Here is a 27,628-nt window from a genome sequence, read left to right as displayed (position 1 = left end):
GTAGAGCTGACTGCGCCGTATAGAGCCGACTCGCGGTTCGGTTACTTTCAGAAAGTCGTGACGCACCTTATCCGCCGGAGGGAGTTTTTCTCAGGCACTTCAGTCATATGGGCGAAGTCCCAGATGACATTGCGGCACTGCACAGGAACGCCCACTCCCGCGGGAGCGAGTACCCGGGAGGAAAATACAGATAATACCATATGTACACCCCAAAAAAAAAAAAAAATGGCATACTGTACATGTTTGAGGTATACTGAATGCAATGTTATATACTTATTTTTTGGGTGAACCTCCGCTTTAAGGGGATGCCTTACAAAAGTATCACTTTGTTTTGCACAGAGTGGCCCCGAACGTCCTCATTTGGGGTCCCACGGTGGCTCTCGTGGCCCCCTTCACCGCAAGAGCTAGCCCCCCTCTGAGAAGCTCTCTCCCGAGGGGGTTACCTTGCGGGCGCGCTCCCATGTGATACAGTCAGCGGCCATAGACGCCAAGTGTATGACTTAGCCCCACTCCGGCACGCCGCGTCATTGATTTATTTGACAGCAGCAGGACCCAATGGCTGCGCTGCTATCAATCATCCAATGAAGAGCCGACAAAAACTGGGGAAAAACAAAGCGGGATCGCGCCCACAGAGCTTCGGGGCTCAGGTAAGTAAAATGGAGGCCCAGGGGGGCCGGTGACTGCAAGGTGTTTTTTCACCTTAATGCATAGGATGCATTAAGGTGATAAAACACGAAGGTTAACAACCCCTTTAAGGTTACAAGGAAGTTTAGTGTAACAGTTATGCCACGTACACATGATCGGTTCATCCAATAAAAACGAAACAATGGATTTTTTCATCAGATATCTGATGAAGCTGACTTTCATCAGTCTTGCCTACACACCATTGGTTAAAATCTGATCGTGTCCAACGTGGTGACGTAAAACACTACGAAAGTGCTGAGAAAAATGAAGTTGAATGCTTCCGAGCATGCGTCAAATTGATTCTGAGCATGCATGGATTTTTGACCGATGGACTTCCCCACAGACGATCGTTTTTTTTAACCATAGGAAAAATTTAAAACAGGTTCTATTTTTTTTTCATCGATGGAAAAAAAAAAACGATGGGGCCCACACATGATCGGTTTGTCTGATGAAAACGGTCCATCGGTCTGTTTTGATCAGACAAACCGATGTGTGTACAGGGCTTTAGGGTTACAGAAAAAGTAAATTTGATGGTTAGTGTTAGAGATGAGGTTAAAGGAAGAGTTAGTTTGAGGGAAAGCCTCAGAATAGCAAATAAAGGCATTTGGGTCAGTTTGGTGTGCACCCATCCGGACTTTTCTTTCATTACAAGTAGAGTTTGTTTGAAGAAAGCCTTGGGATATGACATTATCCTTTGAGCTGGAAGATCTAGATCCAAGTTAGTTTGATGGTTAGTTTTAGGAATGGTGTTACAGGTAGCGTTAGTAAGAGGGAAATCCTTGGGATAGGGCAACACCCCTTGGGCCGGTAGCTCTAAAACGAAGTTAGTTTCACAGTTAATGTTAGGGATGGGGATTATAGATGTAGTTAGCCTTGGGATATGACATTATTTATTGATCTGGAAGATCTAGACTCAAGTTAGTTTGATGGTTAATGTTAGGGATGGAGGTTATAGGAGTAGTTAGCCTTGGGATATGACATTACCCTTTGATCTGGAAGATCTAGACCCAAGATAGTTTGATGGTTAATGTTAGGGATGGGGGTTATAGGTGTAGTTAGCCTTGGGATATGACATTACTCTTTGATCTGAAATATCTAGACCCAAGTTCGTCTGATGGTTAGTTTTAGGGATGGTGTTAAAGGTAGCGTTAGTTTGAGGGAAATCCTTGGGATAGGGCAACAACCTTTGGGCAGGTAGCTCTAAAACTAAGTTAGTTTGACGGTTAATGTTAGGGATAGGGTTATAGGTGTAGTTAGCCTTGGGATATGACATTACCCTTTGATCTGAAAGATCTAGACCCAAGTAAGTTTGATGGTTAATGTTAGGGATGGGGGTTATAGGTGTAGTTATCCTTGGGATATGACATTACCCTTTGATCTGGAAGATCTACACCCAAGATAGTTTGATGGTTAATGTTAGGGATGGGGGTTATAGATGTAGTTAGCCTTGGGATATGACATTACTCTTTGATCTGAAAGATCTAGACTCAAGTTTGTTTGATTGTTAGTTTTAGGGATGGTGTTACAGGTAGAGATAGTTTGAGGGAAATCCTTGGAATATGGCAACACCCTTTGGGCCGGTAGCTCTAAAACCAATTTAGTTTGATGGTTAATGTTAGGGATGGGGGTTATAGGTGTAGTTAACCTTGGGATATGACATTACCCTTTGATCTGGAAGATCTAGACCCAAGTTAGTTTTATGGTTAATGTTAGGGATGGGGGTTATAGGTATAGTTATCCTTGGGATATGACATTACCCTTTGATCTGGAAGATCTAGACCCAAGTTAGTTTGATGGTTAATGTTAGGGATGGGGTTTATAGGTGTAGTTAGCCTTGGGATAAGACATCACCCTTTGAGCTGGAAGCTCTAGAACCAATATTACCATTACCACAACGTCCAAGAGCTAAAAGCGTGAAGAACTTGAAGATGTCGGTCGTGTCTTTTCAGGTTTGTTTTAAACCTTCAGGTTTTGCCAAATGTTTATTTTATATTTATTATTAATATTATATTTTATTTATTATATGTGGACTTATCCTTCAAAAAAAAGGAAAGAAAATTATCATAATAATAAAAAAATAAAAATAAAATTCAGTGCAATTCTTGTTTGTGTTCCCGCCATCCCACTTGTGCTTATGGGAATGATAGGAGTAGACAGCAGACAGTCTGGTATTACACAGAGGCCACTGTATTGTGGGTTTGGTTTCAGCACAAACAACCATATGTGTGATCTTTAACCTTCCTCTTCCTTCTGGTGCTGACAGCTTCACTCGTCCTTCCTCCAAGTTCTACTTCCAGTCTTGACTTGTAGCAAAACATCTGCCTCATGTCTTATCAAAGCCATTTCTCTTCTTCTTTCTCTAGTAACCTGTCGGCAAATTCTCTGGTGGCCTTATCATGGAAGACCTTCTACCACCTACCTCTTCAAGAGCTGTAGGTTAACCTATCTTTCAACACAATGATTAATGTTTGTTTGGCTGTGTCTCTGAGGAAGGGATCTAGGGATCTTTTTATTGACATAACCAGTCAAAGCAAATATGTTTTTCTCTTGTTGCATACTCCCGGTTGTCTTCGACATGTTGAAGCAATAAATATTAGACATGTGCACACTGAAATATTTTGTTTCAGAATTTTGTTTTCGTCCGAAAATTACTCCCGAAATTCGTTTTTATTTGTTTTGTTTCATTAAAAAATCGATTCCTCCGAAAATCCCAATTAATTCAGGTCGAATCTGTCATTGAAGGCTTATGATATCCGTTGAATGTTCTAAGAAGATTCGACAAAGCAGCTAAATTGTACGACGCCGCAATCGTAGCATTTCCGGTCAAATGCTCCGCCCACAAGCTATAGTAGGATTCTAAGGTTGTATGACACTTGTAATAATTATATTTATTAATTATTATTACTAGTCAACCAACACTAGAATTCTACCATAGCCTATGGGCGGAGCATTTGACCATACATGTCCGTTCGTGACAATTGTATGTTTTTAGCTGCTTCGTCAAATCTTTATGTCTCTATAATGTCGAATCTTTTCTCTCTATGTCAAATCTTTTCTCTCTATGTCGAATCTTTTCTCTCTATGTCGAATCTTTTCTCTCTATGTCGAATCTTGTCTCTCTATGTCGAATCTTTTCTCTCTATGTCGAATAATCTTAGACTAATAGAGTTAACGTAGACTGCAGGTTTGATAGACACAGATTGCTACTGTCACCGTCATGTCGAATCTTCTATCTAATTCGAACTGTTGTTCGTAACGAAACAAAAATAAAGCATTTTTTTTTTTGTCGGATCTGCACGTCTGAAAATCCCCGAAATTCGGAAGAAAACGAATGCACATGTCTAATAAATCTATGTCTTCATGTTTATTCATTATATTGAAACTGAAACACCATACATTTCTGCCAGATTAATTATAAAGGATTTTTAGCAAACGTTTCTAATCTTTTATGTTTTGTATCTACTGAAGATTGACCAATGCTTTGTAGCCACTGAAATGTTTCAAAATTAGAGATGAATGGATATTTAGCCTAAACACAAGTCCAAAGTTTTATGAGATTGCAGCACTGGCAGCCCCTTAACTAGTTGCTGACCAGCCGCCGTCGTTTTACGGCGGCAGGTCGGCTCCCCTGCGCGAGAGCCCGTACTATAACGTCGGCTCTCCCCACGCTCGCGCCCGACTCCCGTGCGCATGCCGGCGGTTCGCGATCGCCACCGGGCACACAGCTCCCGGTCCTGTCAGGGAGAGAAATGCTGATCTTCTGTTCATACAATGTATGAAAAGCGATCAGTCATTTCCCCTAGTCAGTCCACCCCCCCCTACAGTTAGAATACACCCAGGGAACATACTCAACCCCTTCCCCGCCCCCTAGTGTTAACCCCTTCCCTGCCAGTGGCATTTTTAAAGTAATCCAATGCATTTTTATAGCACTAATCGCTATAAAAATGCCAATGGTCCCAAAAATGTGTCAAGAGTGTCCACCATAATGTTGCAGTACCGAAAAAAAATCGCTGATCGCCGCCATTACTAGTAAAAAAAATAATACACACAGCTCCGGGGACCGATCGCGGGACTCCAGCGGCGATTGGGTCCGCGTGTCCCGCAATCACGGAGCTTCAGACCGGGTCACGGGCGCGCGCCCGCGACCCACGGCTGGGCACTTAAAGAGGATGTACCTGTACGTGCTTGTGCCCAGCCATGCCATTCTGCCAACGTATATGTACAGGAGGCAGTCCTTAAGTGGTTAAGATTAAATGTATACTTACTTGGAATTCAGCTTTTGAGACCTGTCCTAATCTGTACAAATTCTGCCCCATATTTGACTCCATAATTGTCTGCCTAGCATATGCAACCAGTGATGGACAAACCTCATCTGTTTGTCAGATTAGTCCAGTTACCCTCCCTAGGTCATTGGTGCAAGAGGTCTCTTTTTGAGACCATTACTGTCCCAATAATTAGAGAATTAACTATGATATTATCAGGGGCGTTTGACGTAGTTTTCGATTTTTAGATGTAAAATGTAGGCCTTTATTCTGTCTTGATTCCTTTTTTGCTTATTATCTCTCAGGGTCCTGATGGAAAACCCTTTACAATGCTCTTGCGAAGTGCGATGGATTCAGCTTCGTCGAGATGAAGGTTGGGCTGACCTTGGCAACCAAACGTTGAGCTGTTTCGAAAACGGTCTAGAGATCTTCATAGAAGACGCCAATATTTCGCTGTGTGGTATACCTCCCATTTTTCTATATGCGGGGTCGAAAAATTAGGCAATAAAAACTTGAGTAAACCTTTAGGTGGCACTGGATTTAATTAATACATCAAATGTTTTTTTTTTGCAAATTACTTCACTGGGTCATATTTTTCAACAGATCGGCCAGAAGTTTCCATCATGGAGCAAAATCTCACAGTACTTCACGGGGATAATCTTACCCTTCAGTGTAATGTAGTTGGCCAACCGCGACCAACAGCCACCTGGATTTTGCCAAAAATCAAACCCCAGTATGAAATTGAGGTAGGTGTGCAATAAAAACAAACTAAAAAAAAGGTATATATTTGGTATCAATCCAAGAATACTTATACAGCAGTATACTATGGGATTTTTGTTGTCTCTGCAGCAGTTCGAGGGTCCAGACACAGATATGATCTTCCTCCACCTCCACAACATCTCCCCAGGCTTCAATAAGCGGGATGTCACCTGCTGGGCTGAGAACATGGCTGGCCCCACCAAGAAATCCATTCAGCTGGATGTCCGCTGTGAGTAGACAAACCAAATTTTATGAATTTGTTGTCAATATTCCCTTGAATTCAGAATTTCACCTAATGGCTTATAAACCAGACAGCCTGTAATTTTCTTTAAATCAGTGATGTTTGTTACATAAGTTGAAAAAATACACATCTTTGGAGATTAACCAAAAAAAAAAATTTCAACCAAAAGAAAAATTGCTTAAAATTCTACACTACTGAAAGTGTTTGATTATTGGTCCCCTGCTGCGTGCTATGGTTCCTCCTGTTGACTCCTACCTCACTGCACTGTCCTTTAGTGATTTACGGGCTGGTGGGATAAACCACAATGTACAGTAGGGGATGAGTCATCCAACACACTTAAGCCTCATACACACGATCGGACTTCCATCTGACTTTTCCGTGGATTTTGGTCCGAAGGGGCGTTGGCCGTGAACTTGGTATGCATACACACGGCAGAACATTCTCAGCCAACAAACATGAACGTAGTGACGTAATAGACATACTATGTGGTTTTTCAGCTATTTAGCGCCACCCTTTGGGTAACTTTTTCTATTGTTGTCTGATCTTTAGCATTGGTTCTGAGCATGCGTGTTTGGACTTTAGTCCGATGGACTTGTGTACACGCGATCGGATTAGCCGATGTAGGACTTTTGTTGCCGGAAAGTTTGATAGCATTCACAGCGAACATTCATCCGTTGAAAACGCGAAAACAATTGTCCGATGGATACACATGCACGGACTGTCCGATAAAACAGGTAAATCGGACATTTGTTGTCAAAGAGTCCGATCGTGTGTATGGGCCTTTAAAAGCATCTTGGATGCAGAAGATTCTTTGGCAGTGGTAGAGAACAAGTCAGGCTTGGAGATCAGTACCTATAGCAGGGGTGCCCAACCTTTTGAAGGCCGAGGGCCACTTAATCGACTTAGTAACCAGTCGCGGGCCACAATGAGCAGAGTGGGCAGATGACAGGTCTGTGTCCCGTCTGCATATGCAAAGCAGACACAGCCCAATCTACTCTATGGGCCCTCTGATCCAATCAGATAGAAGGGGGCAGTTTTTTTTTAGCAGATCGGGTTGGCGGTTGGCAGGTGTAAATGGACAAAAGTCTGTTTACATCTGCCGCTCCATGGAGGTGAATGGAGCTTCTGATTGGGTTGGACCGATCATGTGAAAGGGGCCTAAGGCTGCTTTTACACTGATGGTCTGCGGTCTATTGCAGCGCAATGTACCTGTGATTTTCCCACTGGTTAGCCGCACTTTGCCATAGACGTCTATTATCTCCTGCAGGCGTGGTGCACTTTCTGAAAAGCCACTTGCTTCTTCTACCGCTGGCTTTATTTACAACACTGATGCTCTCGGCTGGCAGGTCGGCAACCTGCAATCTGGGCTTGTCAACCAGCCATCCCAGAGCAGGAGGTCACAAACCACATAAGAGGGCTCCACGGGCCACATGTGGCCCCCGGGCCATTGGTTGGGCACCCCTGATCTATAGCAATAGCGAGGCACCCACCGGCCAGCCGGATAAGTGCAGAAGCAAACTAGATGGGCAACAATGAGACGACCTCCAAAACAGGAATGTTTTTTCAGGTGGAGGTGTCTGACATTTTTTTCCCCTACTCATCTTTTCTGACTGTTTTTCACTAGGTTTGCATTTGGCTAGGGTCAGTGTCACTACTAGTAGCACAAGGCAATATTTGGACCCTATAAAGGTTGCACATGCAGTCCAACTCCTCCAGGATGGCACATCAATACATGTCATTGAAAGATGGTTTGCCGTGTCTCCCAGCACAGTCTCAAGAGCATGGAGGAGATTCCAGGAGACAGGCAGTTACTCAAGGAGGAGCAGGATGAGCCCTGCCAGAGCTCTACAAAATGACCTCCAGCATGCCACAGGTGTGAATGTCTCTGACCAAACAATCAGAAACAGACTTCATGGGGGTGGCCTGAGAGCCCGACGTCCTCTAGCATGCTCTGTGCTCACTGCCGGACACTGTGGAGCTCAAATGGCATTTTCCATTGAACATCAGAATTGGCAGGTCTGCCGCTGGTGCCCCATGCTTTTCAGATGAGAGCAGGTTCACCCTGAGCCTATGTGACAGAAGTGAAAGGGTCTGGAGAAGCCGCAGAGAACTTTATGCTGCCTGTGAGGCCTTGTACTCACGGCAGGACATGTCCGATGAAAACGGTCTGCAGACCGTTTCCATCGGACATGTCTGGCCGGGGACTGCCCGGGGACTTCTGTTCGATGGCTATACACACCATCGAACAGAAGCCCGCGCGTAAACATTACGCGGGGCGTGTCCGCGGTGTCGCCGCGTCGATGACGCGGTGTCGCCGCGACAATGACGCGGCGACGTGGGCGGGCCGCCTTAAATATGCTTCCACGCATGCGTCGAAGTCATTCGACGCATGCGAGGGATGCGGGCGGCAGGACATGTACGGTAGGTCTGTACAGACGACCGTACATGTCCGGGCGGACAGGTTTCCAGCGGACTGTTTTAAAACAAGTCCGGGAAACAGTTGTCCGCTGGAAACCTGTCCGATCCGTCCCAAAATGGTCCGCTCGGGCCAACACACGGCCAAACATGTCTGCTGAAACTGGTCTGCGGACCAGTTTCAGCAGACATGTTTGGTCGTGAGTACGGGGCCTAACATCGTTCAGCATGACCGGTTTGGTGGTGGGTCAGTGATGGTCTGGGGAGGCATATCCATGGAGGGACTCACAGACGTCTACAGGCTACACAATGGCACCCTGACTGCCATTAGGTATCGGGATGAATTCCTTGGACCCATTGTCAGTCCCTACGCTGGTGCGGTGGGTCCTAGGTTCCTCCTGGTGCACGACAATGCCCGTCTTCAAGTGGCGAGAGCATGCAGCCAGTTCCTGGAGGATGAAGAAATTTATACCATTGAATGGCCCCCCACGCTCACCTGAGCAGTGTATATATTCATATTTATATATACAGGGGGTTGCAACACCTGGGGCTGGGGGGGTGAAGTGGAACTTTACTGGTTTACTGGTTTCCTTTGTAGGCGCAGGGTTTCCTTTGTAGCTCCAGCAATTCGTTGACTGATTTGTAAGTCTAAAGTTGCTCTTTAAGCGTGTCCTAATTTGGAAATGTTGTCACCTGTGTAGTATATTTGCTATATTGTCCCATTTTTCTCTCTTTCTATCTTAGTCCCAGCAGCCGTGGTAGAGTTAGGGGAAGCAGTCCTCCAGCACCACGTCTGTATTCCTTTCACGATAGATGGGAACCCCGCACCTGATCTCAGCTGGAAATTTAATGGGCAAATTCTGGACATGTACGATTTCCAATACATAAAGTTCCTGGAGTACAGAGAAAATGGTACACTCATTCATGGTTGCCTGTATTTTAATAAGCCAACGCACGTCAACAATGGAAACTATACCCTTCAGGTGTGGAACGAGCTAGGAAGAGACAGCAAAAGTGTGTACAGCACTTTTATGGACAACCCTTTTGACTTTAATCCAGAGGAACCTATCCCAGGTGAGAAGATACCACAGTTCTAGAGACAGATCCAAGTCCTCACACACTTATTTTTATTTACACACTTATTACTTTCCTGCGAAAACCCAAAAAAGGTACTAGTTCCACTAGATAGTGTATTCACACGCACACGCCAATGCAGTTGTAAAAAAAAAATCAATAACTATGGCCCAGATTCACAAAGCACTTACGCCGACGTAGAACAAGGTACGCCGACGTAAGTGCAAATGTGCAACGTCGTATCTGTGCGCCAGACCCACAAACTAAGATGCGCCTAAAAACAGGCTTCACCCCCGCCAACGTAACTTGCCTACGTCGGCGTAGGATGGGCGCACATTTAGGCTGGACGCATGGTGGCGCTCCCATTGATTAGCCAATCAAATATGCAATGAGGGAAATATGGCGATTCACGAACGTACGTGCGCTCGTCGCAGGCTACGCGAGGTGCGTGTAAGTTGTACGTCCGGCGTAAAGTTATGCCCCATAAAAGAGGTGCAACCCAGCAGCAGACATGCAAAGGTCTGCACCAGGGAACACAAGCCGGCGTATTTTACGTTGGACGTGTGTCTGGCTGGGCGTAGGTTACGTTCACGCCGTACGCAGTGATCCGGCGTAGTTTAGGCAGTTGTTCCAAAGTGGTTGTGAGCAGGCGCAGAGGGATGTGTCCATGTCACGGCGCATGCTCAGTTCGTGATACGTATCTGTCTGGCGCTCGGCCCATCATTTGCATGCGGTCACGCCTCATTTGCATGGGTCGCGCCCACTTCCACCTATGCCGGCGTACGCCTTCGAAAACCAAGCACTGGCTTGCTGAATTCCATGCTTGCCTCTCTGCGCTGTGTTGGCGTAGCGTACAGTGGTTACTCTAGGACGGCGTAATGTGCGCCCGCTCTCTGTGAATCTGGGCCTATATGGTCAGAGTTTGTGGACACCTGACCATCACACCTACCTATATGACCAAAACCATTTGAATACCTTTCTAAATTTTTCAATCAAGGGTAGCTGCAAAGAAGGGGAAACTTCACATTAATAGCCATGATTTTAGAATGGGTTGTCCAAAAAGATAGGTGTGATGGTCAGTTGTATCCAATCTTCTGAATTGAGTGGGAACAGCTTATGGGTGTATTTGACTCCATGTAGGAAAGAGATTAATGAGGACAATGTATGGGGGAAACAGTGGAGGGGGGTCACTGTGTCAGAAATGTACACCATAAAAAACCTCACAAAGGCCCCTAACCCTTCCTATCTCGATTCAAAAGTGTTTTGTAGCTGTCTCTGTACCTATTAGAGATATTTGCCCCCTCAATTGTTGTCCCTCCGATCTCCCAAAAATCAGGACAGTAAGTGAGGACAATTTTTCCAATGGAGACACAACAGTGAACATCTTGCTAGACATTCTAGGGCAGGGGTCTTTTTCAATTTTTTAAGCAAAGGGTCAGTTTACTGTCCTTCAGACTTTAGGGGGGCTGGATTGTGAGCAGTGGGGATGGACTTCATTGGCAGGGATGGACTGGCCATCGAGACTACCGGGAGCTTCCCGTTGGGCCGATGGCTCAGTGGGCCGGCTTCAGTGACAGTGGAGCACCGCGGCCCCGGCTCCTCTGGCTCTCCCTCCCTGCAGCGCTTACCTCCTCTCCCTCCCCGCAGCGTTCACCTGCTCTCCCTCCCCGCAGTGTTCACCTCCTCTCCCTCCCCGCAGCGCTCACCTCCTCTCCTTTCCCACAGTATTCACCTCCTCTCCCTCCCCGCAGCGTTCACCTGCTCTCCCTCCCCGCAGCGCTCACCTCCTCTTCCTCCCCGCAGTGTTCACCTCCTCTCCCTCCACGCAGCGCTCACCTCCTCTCCTTCCCCGCGGTATTCACCTTCTCTCCCTTCACACAGCGTTCACCTGCTCTCCCTCCCCGCAGTGTTCCCCTCCTCTCCCTCCCCACAGCGCTCACCTCCTCTCCCTCCCCGCAGTGTTCACCTCCTCTCCCTCCCTGCAACGTTCACCCCCTCTCCCTCCCCGCAGCGCTCACCTCCTCTCCTTTCCTGCAGTATTCACCTCCTCTCCCTCCCCGCAGTGTTCACCTCCTCTCCCTCCCCGCAGCGTTCACCTCCTCTCCCTCCCCGCAGTGTTCACCTCCTCTCCCTCCCTGCAACGTTCACCCCCTCTCCCTCCCCGCAGCGCTCACCTCCTCTCCTTTCCTGCAGTATTCACCTCCTCTCCCTCCCCGCAGTGTTCACCTCCTCTCCCTCCCCGCAGCGTTCACCTCCTCTCCCTCCCCGCAGTGTTCACCTCCTCTCCCTCCCCGCAGCACTCACCTCCTCTCCCTCTCTGCAGGGCTCACCTCCTCTCCTTCCCCGCAGTATTCACCTCCTCTCCCTCCCCGCAGCGTTCACCTCCTCTCCCTCCCCGCAGCACTCACCTCCTCTTCCTCCACGCAGCGCTCACCTCCTCTCCCTGGCTAGTTAACTTCAGCATGACTGAATACAGACATGCTCCTCGGGAGTCGCATCATACGATCCGGTCCAAAATACCGACCTGAAAACCCCTTTGTCACTCAAATCCACCCAAAATGGTTAATTCCTAAGGTCACCCCTTATGAGCCTTCAGTATGTTGTTTTCATACATTTTGCTTAAGAAATTATCTTTCAAAATACAAGAATATAATACATCTTTGTTGGTCTTTTTAAGGAAATTAACAATTTTGCATAATTCTAATGACATATCTTTTTTTTTTATGTTTCAGTGTCGCTGTCTCCCGAGGGTAAGTGCATCTACTTAATTGTGTTTGTCAACCAGCTCATTAATATTTGAATACCATTATGATGTTTTGCTCCTCTCAAGATTGCAAATTGTCTTTGCTACATAAATGGAGACTTCGAGAGACATACTAAAAGTTTTGTGTCTGAGATGTGTCAGCTTCTGGCAGATACATATTGTGCATTCCATTTATAATTATCACAGACATGCAAGTGTCTACATGAACATTTTGGGGGTGCACATTTGACAGCTGTTGTAAAGAAAAGTTGAAGGCAGGGGCGGACTCACCATTCGGGCACTGCCCGAGGGCCCCATGCCACTAGGGGGGCCCATCAGGGTTGCCAGACTCAGTAAAACCAGTGACAGTATGTACAAATCTGTGTTTTTTTTACATCTGTCCCTGAAATGTCCCTTACCGACATAAAATTCCAAGATTATAGCTGCCCCGCCTCTCCAGTACCCTTTCAGTGTGTGTGAATTCTGTGTGTATGCATACTGTATGTGTGTGTGTATGTATACTGTATGTGTGTATACTGTGTATGCATAAAGTATGTGTGTGTATACTTTGTATGCATACTGTATGTGTGTGTATATTGTGTATGCATACTGTATGTGTGTGTGTATATTGTGTATGCATACTGTATGTGTGTCTGCATACTGTATGTGTGTGTATACTGTGTATGCATACTGTATGTGTGTGTGTATACTGTGTATGCATACTGTATGTGTGTATATTGTGTATGCATACTATATGTGTGTGTATACTGTATGTGTGTGTGTATGCATACTGTATGTGTGTGTATACTGTGTATGTGTGTGTGTGTATACTTTGTATGCATACTGTATGTGTGTATACTGTGTGTGTGTATACTGTGTGTATACTGTATGTGTGTGTGTATACTGTGTATGCATACTGTGAGTGTATGTGTGTATACTGTGTATGCATACTGTATGTGTGTGTGTGTATACTGTGTATGCATACTGTATGTGTGTGTATACTGTGTATGTATACTGTGTGTGTATACTGTATGTCTGTGTGTATACTGTGTATGCATACCATATGTGTATGTGTGTATACTGTGTATGTATACTGTATGTGTGTGTGTACTGTGTATGCATACTCTATCTGTGTGTGTATACTTTGTATGCATACTGTATGTGTGTGTATACTGGGTGTGTATACTGTATGTGTGTATACTGTGTATGCATACTGTATGTGTGTGTGTATACTGGGTGTGTATACTGTCTGTGTATACTGTATGTGTGTGTATACTGTGTATGCATACTGTATGTGTGTGTGTATACTGGGTGTGTATACTGTCTGTGTATACTGTATGTGTGTATACTGTGTATGAATACTGTATGTGTGTGTATACTGTGTGGCCCCATAATCTATTACCTGGGGGCCCCAAAATCTCCTATTGCCTGGGGGCCCCATAATCTCCTATTGCCCGGGGGCCCCATAATCTCCTATTGCCCGGGGCTGGCAACCCTGACGGGGCCCCCTAGTGGCATGGAGCCCTCGGGCAGTGCCCGAGTGCCCAAATGGTCAGTCCGCCACTAGAAGGTAGTGTGTTATCCCGATTTTGAAAAAGAATACATTTCCTGTGGTATATTTGCAAAGTTTCAGTTGAGGCCTAGTAAAGCATGGTGGCTTGGTTTGTGCACAAGCTCAATGTATTGAGTAACATGTTGGAAATAAGGGCAAGATGACTTCACAAAGGTGGCTGTGCAATCAAAATACAGAGGAACCTCAGTTTGCGAGTAACGCGGTTAATGAGCGTTTTGCAACATGAGCACTGTATTTTGGAAAATCCTAACTCGGTTTGTGAGTGTTGTTTTGCGAAACAAGCAGGATTCAGGCCAAAGCGGTGTGCAGTACAGCGTTTGGCCTGAGGTGGGGGGCGCCTGAGTCGAGCGGCGCCAATCGTAGCCGATCGGCACCGTTCAGAAATACTACGTTCCTGAGCCTTTGTCCTCTGTCCTTTCCGGCTGTTTCCGAGGCTCTCCGGTGCCCCCTCCCGCCTCTGGCCGCATGAGGTATTGCATGCCATTAAAGTCAATGCGGAACAAATTATTTTCATTTCCATTGACTTCTATGGGGAAACTCACTTTGATATGCGAGTGCTTTGGATTAGGAGCATTCTCCTGGAACGGATTGTGCTCGTAATCCGAGGTTCCACTGCAATTATTTTTCATGAGGCTATGGAAAACATGACTACCCGTTTGACAATTGATCAATTTGATTCACAAAGCACTTAAGCCGACGTATATCAAGTTACGTCGACGTAAGTGCAAATGTGCGCCGTCGTATCTGTGCCCCAGACCCACAAACAGATATGTGCCTAAAACCAGGCTACACCCCGCCGATGTATCTTGCTTACGTCGGCGTAGGGTGGGCGCACATTTAGGCTGGGAGCATGGTGCCACTACCATTGATTAGCCATTCAAACATGCAGGTTGTACGTCCGGCGTAAAGTTATTCCCCATAAAGGAGGTGCAACCGAGCAGCAGACATGCAAAGGTCTGCACCAGGGAACACAGGCCGGCCAAGCCGGCGTATTTTACGTTGGACGTACGCAGTGATCCAGCGTAGTTTAGGCAGTTGTTCCGACGTGGTTGTGAGCAGGCGCAGGGGGATGCGTCCACGTCACGGCGCATGCGCAGTTCGTGATACGTATCTGTCTGGCGCTCGGCCCATCATTTGCATGGGGTCACGCCTCATTTGCATGGGTCACGCCCACTTCCACCTACGCCGGCGTACGCCTTCGAATCCCACGCCACGCTGGTGCAGCGTTGGGAGCACTGGTTTGCTGAATGCATTGCTTGCCTCTCTGCGCTGCTTCAGCGTAGCGTACATTGGTTACTCTACGGCGGCGTAATGTGCGCCTTGCTCTCTGTGAATCCGGCCCATTGTCTCCTCTCATTTGTATGCTTTACCATTTCGAATAGACAATCCTCTTTACATTGTCCATTGTACCTTGGACTTCTAATGTCTATTTGGATGTAATAGAATAAAAAGGGCTTCTTATCATCTTGCTAATATGAGTTAGTTTAATTTCTTCCCCTGACAAATATAATAAGAAACCTGACCGAGGAATCAGCTTTGCCCCGGGGGGATATCTGGACTATGACAAAATGGAGCCTGTAGATTAAAAACGAATGGCAGGGATCTACATCCCTATTCTTAATACCTGACAGTTGTGCTAAGTAATGATGTCATTATATTAACCCCCTTGCCGCTTCCTTGTAACTTGAAGCTCGTTAGGCCAACGTAGAGCAATGACCGATGAGCCAAACCTTGTCCAACCACGTCAAGTCTCAACGCTTAGTCCTTCCCGGCAATAGCAGTATGTAGCATGGGTGTAAATTGGTAATAATAATAAAACATAATTGGAGCCATTAAATCTAAAATTAAAGGGGTGAATTAAGGTGAATTAACTCAAAAGTGATATTTTTATTATGGGTGGAGCCTGTTGGGCTTAGTCAGCCCTTGGCTTCCCATGGGCCTTGGATCCTCCAACAGCGAGATCTCCTTGCCAAAATTCACAGCTACGTTTCTGACCACCTACGAGTTTTGGTGCCCCCCGCCCACCTCAGCTTTCAAGTTGGAAACTTCAGTGGGGTTCCTAAGGGTTATATGAAGCCAGAGAATGATTCAGACTCGGCAGCACCCACACATGAATGAAACATGATCGTTCTGTAATACATGCTATGATTATTACTTGACCTTCAAGATAAAGTACGTTAATAGAATGAATTGCCTAGCAATGTACATTATGATCAGGGATTTCTTATTATCGTGAAATCAGACTTTAACCACTTGCTTACTGGGCACATATACCCCCTTCCTGCCCAGGTGAAATTTCAGCTTCCGGCACTGCGTCGCTTTAACTGACAATTGCGCGGTCGTGCGACGTGGCTCCCAAACAAAATTGATGTCCTTTTTTTCCCACAAATAGAGCTTTATTTTGGTGGTATTTGATCAACTCTGCGGTTTTTATTTTTTGCGCTATAAACAAAAAAAGAGCGACAATTTTGAAAAAAAATAATAATATTTTTTACTTGTTGCTATAATAAATAGCCCAATTTTTTTTTTAAAACACGTTTTTCTTCTCAGTCTAGGCCGATACGTATTCTACATATTTTTGGTAAAAAAAAAAAAAAAATTGCGACTGGTCTGCGCAAAAGTTATAGCGCCTACAAAATAGGGGACAGAATTATTATTATTATTTATTTTTTACTAGTAACGGTGGCGATCTGCGATTTTTATCGTGACTGCGACATTATGGCGGACACATCGGACACTTTTGACACATTTTTGGCGCCATTCACATTTATACTGCAATCAGTGCTATAAATATGCACTAATTACTGTATAATGTGACTGGCATTGAAGGGGTTAACACTAGGGGGTGAGGGAGGGGTTAAATGTGTACCCTGCATAGTGTTACTAACTGTGGGGGAAGGGGACTTTCTGGGGGAGGTGACCGATCTGTGTCCCTATGTACAAGGGACACAGATCGGTCTCCTCTCTCCCTGACAGGACGTGGATCTGTGTGTTTACAGTGATGCGGCGGGCGCACGCGCCCCCCAGTGGCCAGGAGGAGCGGGGGCCGTAAAAAGACAGCCTCCCAGAGATTTAGAGCCACCCTGCGGCCGAACAAAGTCGTACGGCCGTCGGGAAGTGGTTATGTAATCTATAACTACCGTATATACTCAAGTATAAGTCGCGTTTTCCAGCACATTTTATACTCAAGTCACACATATAGCCACACTCTTCCTCTACAAGTGCGCAAAGTTTGTTGTCCGGGGGACCTACGGCCGGGCAGTACTGAATTTTCAAACTCAGGCACTCCTCATGCACTCCTTCCATAGACTCTCATGTTAAACTGTAATTTCTCCCGTAACTTTGGGGACCCGGTACCGGCCGGCCATCAGCTTATAATCGAGTCACCTTTTTGCGCCTGATCTCCAGGACTTTGGGGACCCGGTACCAGCACACACTTGGCACACATGTAGCCTCAGTTCTCCTTTACAAGTGTGCAAAGTTTGTTGTCCGGGGGACCTACGGCCGGGGAGCACCTAATTTTTCAAAGCCAGGTACCCCTTCTATATATTCCCATGTTAAACATAAGTCTAGCCATGGACACAGCAGTGAGGCATGGGCACAATGAGGCATGGGCACAATGAGGCATGGGCACAATGAGGCATGGGCACCGTGAGGCATGGGCACAGTGAGGCATGGGCACAGTGAGGCAAGCACATGGACACAGTGAGGCATGCAGATGGACACCCTAGTTTATACTCGAGTCAATATGTTTTCCCATTTTTTTTGTGCTAAAATTAGGTGCCTCGGCTTATATTCGTGTATTTACGGTAATTATAATATACTCTGTAATACATTTTATATTTTTATATACTATGTAATAAAATTTATATTTTTATATACTTTGTGTTTTGCACCTTGTTATGCCAGTAAAGTCCCACTTCTTTCTTAGTTACAAGTCTTACAATATTTGGATGTGCCAATGAGTGTTTTTTGTAAAATGATTTTTCCATATGAGCCATATAAAAATAAAGAGAGAACTCATTTATGATTTTTATTTTGGGGTTACACATTGAGGGCAAAGGTAGTAAGTGATCACATTTTTCTTTATTGCCTTATTGTGCAGGTGGGGGGAATAGCACCTACGGGAATCCCATTGAGACTGTGGAAGACAACACATTCGGGGTGAGTTTCTGTGTTTGTAATTTGTTACATGATGAACAATAGACATGTGCATTAGTTTTCGCCCGAATTTTGGGTATTTTCGTAATCGTTTGAACTAGGGTTGTCCCGATACCACTTTTTTAGGACTGAGTACAAGTACCGATACTTTTTTTCAAGTAGTCGCCGATACCGAATACCGATACTTTTTTTAAATGTGTCCCCAAATGCAGCCATGTCCCCACATATGCAGCCATGTCCCTCACATATGCAGCAATGTCCCTCTAGCCATGTCCCTCACATATGCAGCAATGTCCCTCTAGCCATGTCCCTCACATATGCAGCCATGTCCCTCTAGCCATGTCCCTCACATATGCAGCCATGTCCCTCTAGCCATGTCCCTCACATATGCAGCCATGTCCCTCACATATGCAGCCATGTCCCTCTAGCCATGTCCCTCACATATGCAGCCATGTCCCTCTAGCCATGTCCCTCACATATGCAGCCATGTCCCTCTAGCCATGTCCCTCACATATGCAGCCATGTCCCTCTAGCCATGTCCCTCACATATGCAGCCATGTCCCTCACATATGCAGCAATGTCCCTCTAGCCATGTCCCTCACATATGCAGCAATGTCCCTCTAGCCATGTCCCTCACATATGCAGCAATGTCCCTCTAGCCATGTCCCTCACATATGCAGCAATGTCCCTCACATATGCAGCAATGTCCCTCACATATGCAGCAATGTCCCTCTAGCCATGTCCCTCACATATGCAGCAATGTCCCTCTAGCCATGTCCCTCACATATGCAGCCATGTCCCTCTAGCCATGTCCCTCACATATGCAGCAATGTCCCTCACATATGCAGCAATGTCCCTCACATATGCAGCAATGTCCCTCTAGCCATGTCCCTCGATGCGGCGGCGCGATGCGGCGGGGGGGGGGGGGAAGTATTCTATTTAGGTATCGGGGGTATTTGCGCGAGTACGAGTACTCCCGCAAATACTCGGTATCGGTCCCGATACCGATACTGGTATCGGTATCTGGACAACCCTAGTTTGAACAAATGAAAACGAACGTGCAGAACCCGGAATCCGAAAGATTCGACATAAAAAAAATGCTTTATTTTCGTTTTTGTTGCTACAGCAGTTCGATATAGATAGGAGATTCGACACGACGGTGACAATAGCGATCTGTGTCTATCGAATCTGCGGTCGAATGTGCCTAACCTTAACTCTATTAGTCCAAGATTATTCAATATAGAGAGAAAAGATTCGACTGTATAGAGACAGGGGCAGATCCTCAAAGAAATTACGCCAGCGTATCTGTTGATACACTGCGTAATTTCAAATTTTGCGCGTCATATCTTTGTTTTGGTATCCACCAAACAAGATACAACTGCATCTGTTTTAGATCCGACAGGCGTATGCCTTAGTACGCCGTCGGATCTAAGATGCAATTTTCCGGTGGCCGCTGGGTGGCGTACACATCGTAATCCACGTCGAGTATGCAAATGAGCTATTTCCGACGATCCACGAACGTACGAGCGGCCGTCGCATTTTTTTACGTCGTTTACGTTCGGCTTTTTCCGGCATATAGTTAAAGCTGCTATCTGGTGGCGTACTCAATGTTAAGTATGGCCGTCATTCCCGCGTATAATTTTGAAAATTTTACGTCGTTTGCGTAAGTCGTCCGTGAATGGGGCTGGATGCCATTTACGTTCACGTCGAAAACAATGACGTCCTTGCGTGCAATGCACCCTGGGAGTTTTGACGGACGGGGCATGCGCAGTTCGTTCGGCGCGGGGATAAATAAAACACGCCCCCTACTCGCCGCATTTGAATTCCGCGCCCTTACGCTGCGAGAGATAGACTACGGCGCCGTAACTTACGGCGCAAATTCTTTCAGGATTCAAAGATTTGCCAAGTAAGTTACAGCGGAGTAGCGTATCTCACATACGCTGCGCCCACGCAATTGTATGTGGATCTGCCCCACAGTGTTGGGGAAGACCATTCGACATGAACGACAAAGATTCGTCGAAGCAGCGAAGAACGCACAAACGTCGAATATGTCATTGAAGGCTTATGGTGTCTGTCGAATGTTCTAAGAAGATTCGACAAGCAGCTAAACTGTACGACTCACATTTCCGGTCAAATGCTCCACCCATAGGCTATAGAAGAACTTGAATGTTGGTTGACTAGTAATAATAATTAATAAATGCATTTTTTTAACGAAACAAATTTCGGGAGTAACTAAATAAATGAATTTTTCGGACGAAAACTAAATTCCGAAACTAAATATTTCAGTGTCTAATGAACAGTAAAACTATCTCTTCTCAGCTAATTGTGCTCCCAGCTATGTTGTCTCTAAACACAGGCGCAGGTTTTCCCCTTACAACTCTTTCCATGGTACCTTTGACAAGATTCGGTGTCGGTGTTCTACGGTTAGCTGTCTTAATGGCTTGTCGGAAGGCACACATATAAATTAAGAATTGAGGAAATTGCACACGACTGTGCTAAAAATATTGAAGACCTCAGATATCATTGAAAACCAAGATACATACAGTGGAATCTTGGATTACGAGCATAATCCGTTCCAGGAGAATGCTTGTAATCCAAAGTACTCGCAGGTCAGTTTGTGGCGGCAGTCAAAATATTAATGCTGTTCTCTGTGTGCTGAAACATCTGAGCCTATTTAGGAATGCGCTATGCACAGTGTGCAGGGTTCAGCTCTCCTTTATAGGCTGTCCACATCTCAATTCCACCCCTCCTCAGCTCTGACTTCTGTACCACTGTCTCCCATCCCTCACCTCTGCACAAACCTCCCTGCAGACTGTACACAGTGCACCACTAAACCCTGTACTCTGTAGCCCATTTCTCAACCCTGCACTCTTTACCCAGTGCACCCCTAAACCCTTTACTCTGTATGTAGTCCACTCAACACTGCACCCTTTACCCAGTGTATCCCTAAACCCTGTACTCTGTATGTAGTCCACTCCTCAACCCTGCACTCTATACACAGTGCAACCCTAAACCCTGTGCTCTGTATGTAGCCCACTCCTCAACACTGCACTCTTTACACAGTGCACCCCTAAACCCTGTACTCTGTATGTAGCCCACTCCTCAACACTGCACCCTTTACCCAGTGTAGCCCTAAACCCTGTACTCTGTATGTAGTCCACTCCTCAACCCTGCACTCTATACACAATGCACCCCTAAACCCTGTACTCTGTATGTAGCCCACTCCTCAACACTGCACACTTTACCCAGTGTACCCCTAAACCCTGTACTCTGTATGTAGTCCACTCCTCAACCCTGCACTCTATACACAGTGCATCCCTAAACCCTGTGCTCTGTATGTAGCCCACTCCTCAACACTGCACTCTTTACCCATTGCACCCCTAAACCCAGTACTCTGCATGTAGTCCACTCCTCAACCCTGCACTCTGTACACAGTGCATCCCTAAACCCTGTACTCTGTATGTAGCCCACTCCTCAACACTGCACTCTATACACAGTGCACCCCTAAACCATGTGCTCTGTATGTAGCCCACTCCTCAACACTGCACTCTTTACCCAGTGCACCCCTAAACCCTGTACTCTGTATGTAGTCCACTCCTTGACCCTGCACTCTATACACAGTGCACCCCTAAACCCTGTGCTCTGTATGTAGCCCACTCCTCAACACTGCACACTTTACCCAGTGCACCCCTAAACCCAGTACCTTGCATGTAGTCCACCCCTCAACCCTGCACTCTGTACACAGTGCATCCCTAAACCATGTACTCTGTATGTAGCCCACTCCTCAACACTGCACTCTATACACAGTGCACCCCTAAACCCAGTACTCTGTTCTAGCAAAAAAAAATAGGGCCACATGAAATGGTCTGGAGGGTGGCATTCGGCCCACGGGCCTTGTGTTTGACACATGTGTACAAACACATGTTGGAGACTTGATCTCCAACGGAACAGATCTTGTCTGGTGTGCACATCGTATTTCTTGAGCACGCATTAATGTTTCATTAAGTAAAAGTACAGCCTGGAGTTCTTCTATCATAAAATCTCTGGGTTCTAATTCAATCACACCTTACGGAACCACAAGAGCCGTTCTCAGCAATTATCCCTTCACATGTCATTTAAGTCCATTTAACAACGTGTTAATTTGTTGGCCATTAGTTTAAAAAAAGAAATAAATCAGGTCTAAGGGGAGAGCAAAACCACTAAGTGATATTCAGTAAATACCGGGTTTCTGCAGAAAACTTTTAAAATGCAAAATAAGGTCTTATGGGGTCTCTGATAAATCAAAATCATATAAAAATCTACAAGCAGAGTTTCTGCCAAGGCCTTGTGGTAAGCCTGTTCCTCTTTGATCATGTTGTACTATTGGTCCCCCACCCGAATAAAGACACAGGCCCGGATTCAGATACAATGGAGTATCTATCGGCGGGCGTAACGTATCTCAGATATGTTACGCCGCCGTAAATTAGGGCGCAAGTTCCGTATTCAGAAAGAACTTGCGCCCTAAGTTACGGCGGCGTAACGTATGTGGTCCGGCGTAAGCCCGCCTAATTCAAATGTGGATGATGTGGGCGTGTTTTATTTAACTTACATGTGACCCCGCGTATTTGAATTTTTTTACGAACGGCGCATGCGACACCGTTCGTGAAAGAATCCCAGTGCGCATGCTCGAAATTACGCCGCAAATCATCATTGCTTTAGACGTGAACGTAACTTACGTACAGCCCTATTCGCGAACGACTTGCGCAAACGACGTAACATTTTCAAAATTTGACGCGGTAACGACGTCCATACTTAACATAGGATACCCCTCATATAGCAGGGGTAACTTTACGCCGGAAAAAGCCGAATGTAAACGACGTAAAAAAATGCGCCGGGCGGACGTATGTTTCTGAATCGGCGTATCTACCTAATTAGCATATTCCTCGCTTAAATCTACGGAAGTGCCACCTAGCGGCCAGCGTAAATATGCAGCCTAAGATACGACGGTGTAAGACACTTACGCCGGTCTGATCTTAGGGAAATCTATGCGTATCTGATTCTCTGAATCAGTCGCATTGATATGACCCCGCAACTCAGAGTTACGACAGCGTATCCGGAGATACGCCGTCGTAACTCCTATCTGAATCCGGGCCACAAATTCCAAATGAGAGTTTAAAGAGATACTATAGATTTAGTAATTATTTATATACAGTGGAACGTTGGTTTACGAGTAACGAGCATTTTGAAAGACGAGCAACTTGTGTTGTCTCGCAAAATAAGCAAAATTCAAGCTAATGGGGTGTGCAGTACCGCATTTGGCCTGAGGAGCCGTTACTCTGTTCCCTGGTGTTTCCGAGCCTTTCCGAGGTCAGCCGAACTGTCCACTGATCATTTCCGAGGCTCTCCACCTCTGGCCACATGCGGTATTGCATGCCATTGAAGTCAATGTGGAAAAAAATATTTTTGTTTCCACTGACTTCTATGGGGAAACTTGCTTTGATAGGCGAGTGCTTTGGATTACGAGAATTCTCCTGGAACGGATTATGCTTGTAATCCGAGGTTCCACTGTATACTTAAGAGACGGATTCTTAAGTCTTAAAGGGGATGTAAAGGTAAACGTTTTTTCACCTTAACTAGATGCCGTCCAGCCGCCGCAGTTCTACGGCGGGAGGTCGGCTCTCCTGTGCGAGACCCTGTAGTATAACGTCGGCTCTCGACGCGGCCACTAGGGGCGCGTGCGCGCGCCCCCGCTCGCTCCTGACTCCCGCGCGCGTGCCCGGCGGTTGCGATCACCGCCGAGCACCCGCCATTGCTCCCAGTCCACACAGCTCCCGGTCCTGTCAGGGAGAGAAATGCTGATCTTCTGTTCAAACAATGTATGAACAGCGATCAGTCATTTCCCCTAGTGAGTCCCAACCCCCCCTACAGTTAGAACACACCCAGGGAACATACTTAACCCCTTCCCCGCCCCCTAGTGTTAACCCCTTCACTGACAGTGGCATTTTTATAGTAATCCAATGCATTTTTATAGCACTGATCGCTAAAAAATTGCCAATGGTCCCAAAAATGTGTCAAAAGTGTCCGAAGTGTCCGCCATAATGTCGCAGTACCGAAAAAAATCGCTGATCGCCGCCATTACTAGTAAAAAAAAAAATAATAATAAAAATGCCATAAAATAACCCCCTATTTTGTAAACGCTATAACTTTTGCGCAAACCAATCAATAAACGCTTATTTTTTAATGAAAAATATGTAGAAGAATACGTATCGGCCTAAACTGAGGAAAAAATATGTTTTTTTTATATATTTTTGGGCAGTGTAGTTAGTGAGTGATTACTTAATATCTTAGCCAATCAGCTTATCTCTTTTGTGCTGAGTCACATTGTACAGTGTAAAGCCTCGTACACACCATCGGACTTCCAACAAACTTTTCCGTGGATTTTTGTCTGAAGGGAGTTGGCCGGACTTTTGAAACCGAAAAAGTTTGTCCGATTGTGTTTTGTAAAAATCCCAAGATTATAGCTGCCCCGCCTTTTTTTGGAAAACGCTCATTTTGTTGTTTGTTGGCAAAAAGTCCGACCGTGTGTACGGGGCTTAAGAGAAGGTCTATCTTAACATGGATTGGCCGCGTGTTGCAATGTATTTACGAAAGTACAAATTTACGAATCCATTAAACTAAAATTATTATCTAACAAAATTACGAATTTCGAATCAACGAAAATAAATTAGACAGGATTACGAATCTTTGAGTATAAACGAAAATACAACTGTTACGAAAATACGAACGGGTCCGAATAGGAAAACTTGAGCCTTACGAAATACGAACGGGTCCGAATAGGAAAACTTGAGCCTTACGAAATACGAACGGGTCCGAATAGGAAAACTTGAGTCTTACGAAATACGAACGGGTCCGAATAGGAAAACTTGAGCCTTACGAAATACGAACGGGTCCGAATAGGAAAACTTGAGCCTTACGAAATACGAACGGGTCCGAATAGGAAAACTTGAGCCTTACGAAATACGAACGGGTCCGAATAGGAAAACTCGAGTCTTACGAAATACGAACGGGTCCGAATAGGAAAACTTGAGTCTTACGAAATACGAACGGGTCCGAATAGGAAAACTCGAGTCTTACGAAATACGAACGGGTCCGAATAGGAAAACTCGAGTCTTACGAAATACGAACGGGTCCGAATAGGAAAACTCGAGTCTTACGAAATACGAACGGGTCCGAATAGGAAAACTTGCGTCTTACGAAATACGAACGGGTCCGAATAGGAAAACTTGCGTCTTACGAAATACGAACGGGTCCGAATAGGAAAACTTGCGTCTTACGAAATACGAACGGGTCCGAATAGGAAAACTGGAGTCTTACGAAATACGAACGGGTCCGAATAGGAAAACTCGAGTCTTACGAAATACGAACGGGTCCGAATAGGAAAACTTGCGTCTTACGAAATACGAACGGGTCCGAATAGGAAAACTTGCGTCTTACGAAATACGAACGGGTCCGAATAGGAAAACTTGCGTCTTACGAAATACGAACGGGTCCGAATAGGAAAACTCGAGTCTTACGAAATACGAACGGGTCCGAATAGGAAAACTTGCGTCTTACGAAATACGAACGGGTCCGAATAGGAGTCTTACGAAATTATGAATCTTTACGAATCTACGGAACGAGACGAAACGGAACAAAAAAATACGAAACATTTTTGTTGTGCACATGTCTACTCGTCAGCCAGACCTCTGTTGTTGTACTTTCAATGGCACAGAGAGAGATGAATCACACATGAACACCTGTTACCTGTAACCCACAGCATTAAGTTAGCAGGGAGCATTAAACTGAGACATATAGGCAATTGCATCACAGAGATTTTACAGTTTCTTGGCCTTGACCTGTAGGAGCAGGTGAGTATTCTCACAGTTCCGTCAGGAACTTGCCAGCGACAGAATCGTCCAATGGGAAATGGCCCTTACAACCCCGTGCTTATCATATCAGTTTACACATTTTCCAGATGCTTGTGCAGCTGTGAGCAACTCCAATAAACCGTTTATCCTCTGCGACTTAACATTTAGCAAGTGATAATGCTCAGGAATTGAAGGAAAACAGGATGACTGAGTGGATTGTGTTTCCCATCAGGTCTCGGTGGCTGTGGGACTGGCCGTCTTCGCATGCTTCTTCCTTCTCCTCCTGCTGATTGTGCTCAACAAGTGCGGAAGACATTCCAAGTTTGGAATAAATCGTAAGTTTGTTTCATATTCATCATATTTGTACATTTCTTCACTAAAAAACCTGAATAAAGTACCTTTTTAAAATTCTTCTTCTTAGCTGTTAACATGACTGCTGTTCTAACGTATTGCAATGTTGAATCTGCGCTGCGATAACAAGTGTGGCCCCTGGCATACGACGTTTGATATACCCAAACCCAAAAAACTAAATGCAATAAAATAATGCAGCACCAAAACATGAATATGTGAATAAAATGTGTTCTCTGCAATGTGCTACAAATAAAGTCTATGGCCCGGATTCAGAGAGATCGGTGTATCTTTAGAGCGGCGTAGCGCATCTGATATGCGCTACGCTGACGTAACATAGAGAGGCTCGTACTGTATTCACAAAGCACTTGCTCCCTTTCTTGCGCCGGCGTAACGTAAAATGGCCGGCGTAAGCCCGCCTAATTCAAAGTAGCAAGGCAGTGGGCGTGTTGTATTATAATGAAGCGTGACCCCATGTAAATGCATGGCCGAACGAACGGTGCATGCGCGCGCATGCTCAGAATCACGTTGCAAATACTCCCTAAGATACGTCGGCTTAATGCTTTCGACATGAACGTAACCTACGCCCAGCCCCATTCACGTACGACTTGCGTAAATGACGTAAAATATGACGCTGTTCCCACGCCCATACCTTAACATGACTTACCCCTGCTTTATGAGGGGTAACTTTACGACGGACGTACGCCTTACTTAAACTACGTAGCTTACTGCGACAGGCGCAAGTACGTTCGTGAATCTGCGTATATAGCTAATTTACATATTCAACGCATAAGTCAACGGAAGCGCCCCTAGCGGCCAGCGTAAATATGCACCCAAGATACGACGGCGTAAGGAGACTTAAGTTGGTCGGATCAAGCAGAAATTCAGGCGTATCTGGTTTCCTGAATACAGCACATAGATAGTACGGCGCATCCTACAACTTACGCGGCGTATCAACAGATACGTTGGCGTAAGTTGTCTGTGAATCTGGCCCTATGAGACCAAAGACATTCTAATAAAGAGATCTTTCAGCAGATCCTTTCTATGCATGGAAATCACCAAGTGCCACTGCCTTTAGCAAAGTGAGCACTCACCAGAGCATAAGCTATAATCAGTTGAGTTGAGAGGTATCTTGATATAGCATGGTCTTATCCGGAAGGGTCCCGACCAGGGGCGGACTGACCATTGAGTCACTCGGGCCCTCTTTAGGGTTGCCAGGTTCAGTAAAACCAGGGACAGTATGTAAAAATCAATGTTTTTTTGCATCTGTCCCCTGACAACTCATGGGGCTCCCGGGCAATAGGAGATTATGGGGCCACACAGTATACACACACATACAGTATACATACACAGACACACAATATACACACAGTAAACACACAGAATACACACACTGAATAGGTACTGGAGAGGCGGGGCAGCTATAATCTTGGGATTTTTACAAAACACAGATTTTTACATACTGTACCTGGTTTTACTGAG

The 27,628-nt window shown here is 45.6% G+C and overlaps 1 protein-coding gene across 1 annotated transcript in view; it reads left to right on the top strand.

The window, feature by feature from the left end:
* Positions 1-27,628, top strand: part of NTRK1 (neurotrophic receptor tyrosine kinase 1) — a 175,997-nt gene that overhangs the window by 94,779 nt on the left and 53,590 nt on the right. Inside the window, exons 4-11 of the mRNA XM_040333078.1 lie at positions 3,048-3,116; positions 5,252-5,406; positions 5,550-5,692; positions 5,796-5,934; positions 9,106-9,435; positions 12,168-12,185; positions 17,857-17,915; positions 26,031-26,133. Coding sequence (XP_040189012.1) covers positions 3,048-3,116; positions 5,252-5,406; positions 5,550-5,692; positions 5,796-5,934; positions 9,106-9,435; positions 12,168-12,185; positions 17,857-17,915; positions 26,031-26,133 — 1,016 coding nt within the window. The remainder of the gene's footprint in view (positions 1-3,047; positions 3,117-5,251; positions 5,407-5,549; positions 5,693-5,795; positions 5,935-9,105; positions 9,436-12,167; positions 12,186-17,856; positions 17,916-26,030; positions 26,134-27,628) is intronic.

Source organism: Rana temporaria, chromosome 13 (genome assembly GCF_905171775.1).
Source record: "Rana temporaria chromosome 13, aRanTem1.1, whole genome shotgun sequence".
Classification (NCBI taxonomy): domain Eukaryota; kingdom Metazoa; phylum Chordata; class Amphibia; order Anura; family Ranidae; genus Rana; species Rana temporaria.
The sequence above is the reverse complement of the archived record's forward strand: the minus strand, read 5'-3'. Positions and strand labels throughout refer to the sequence as shown.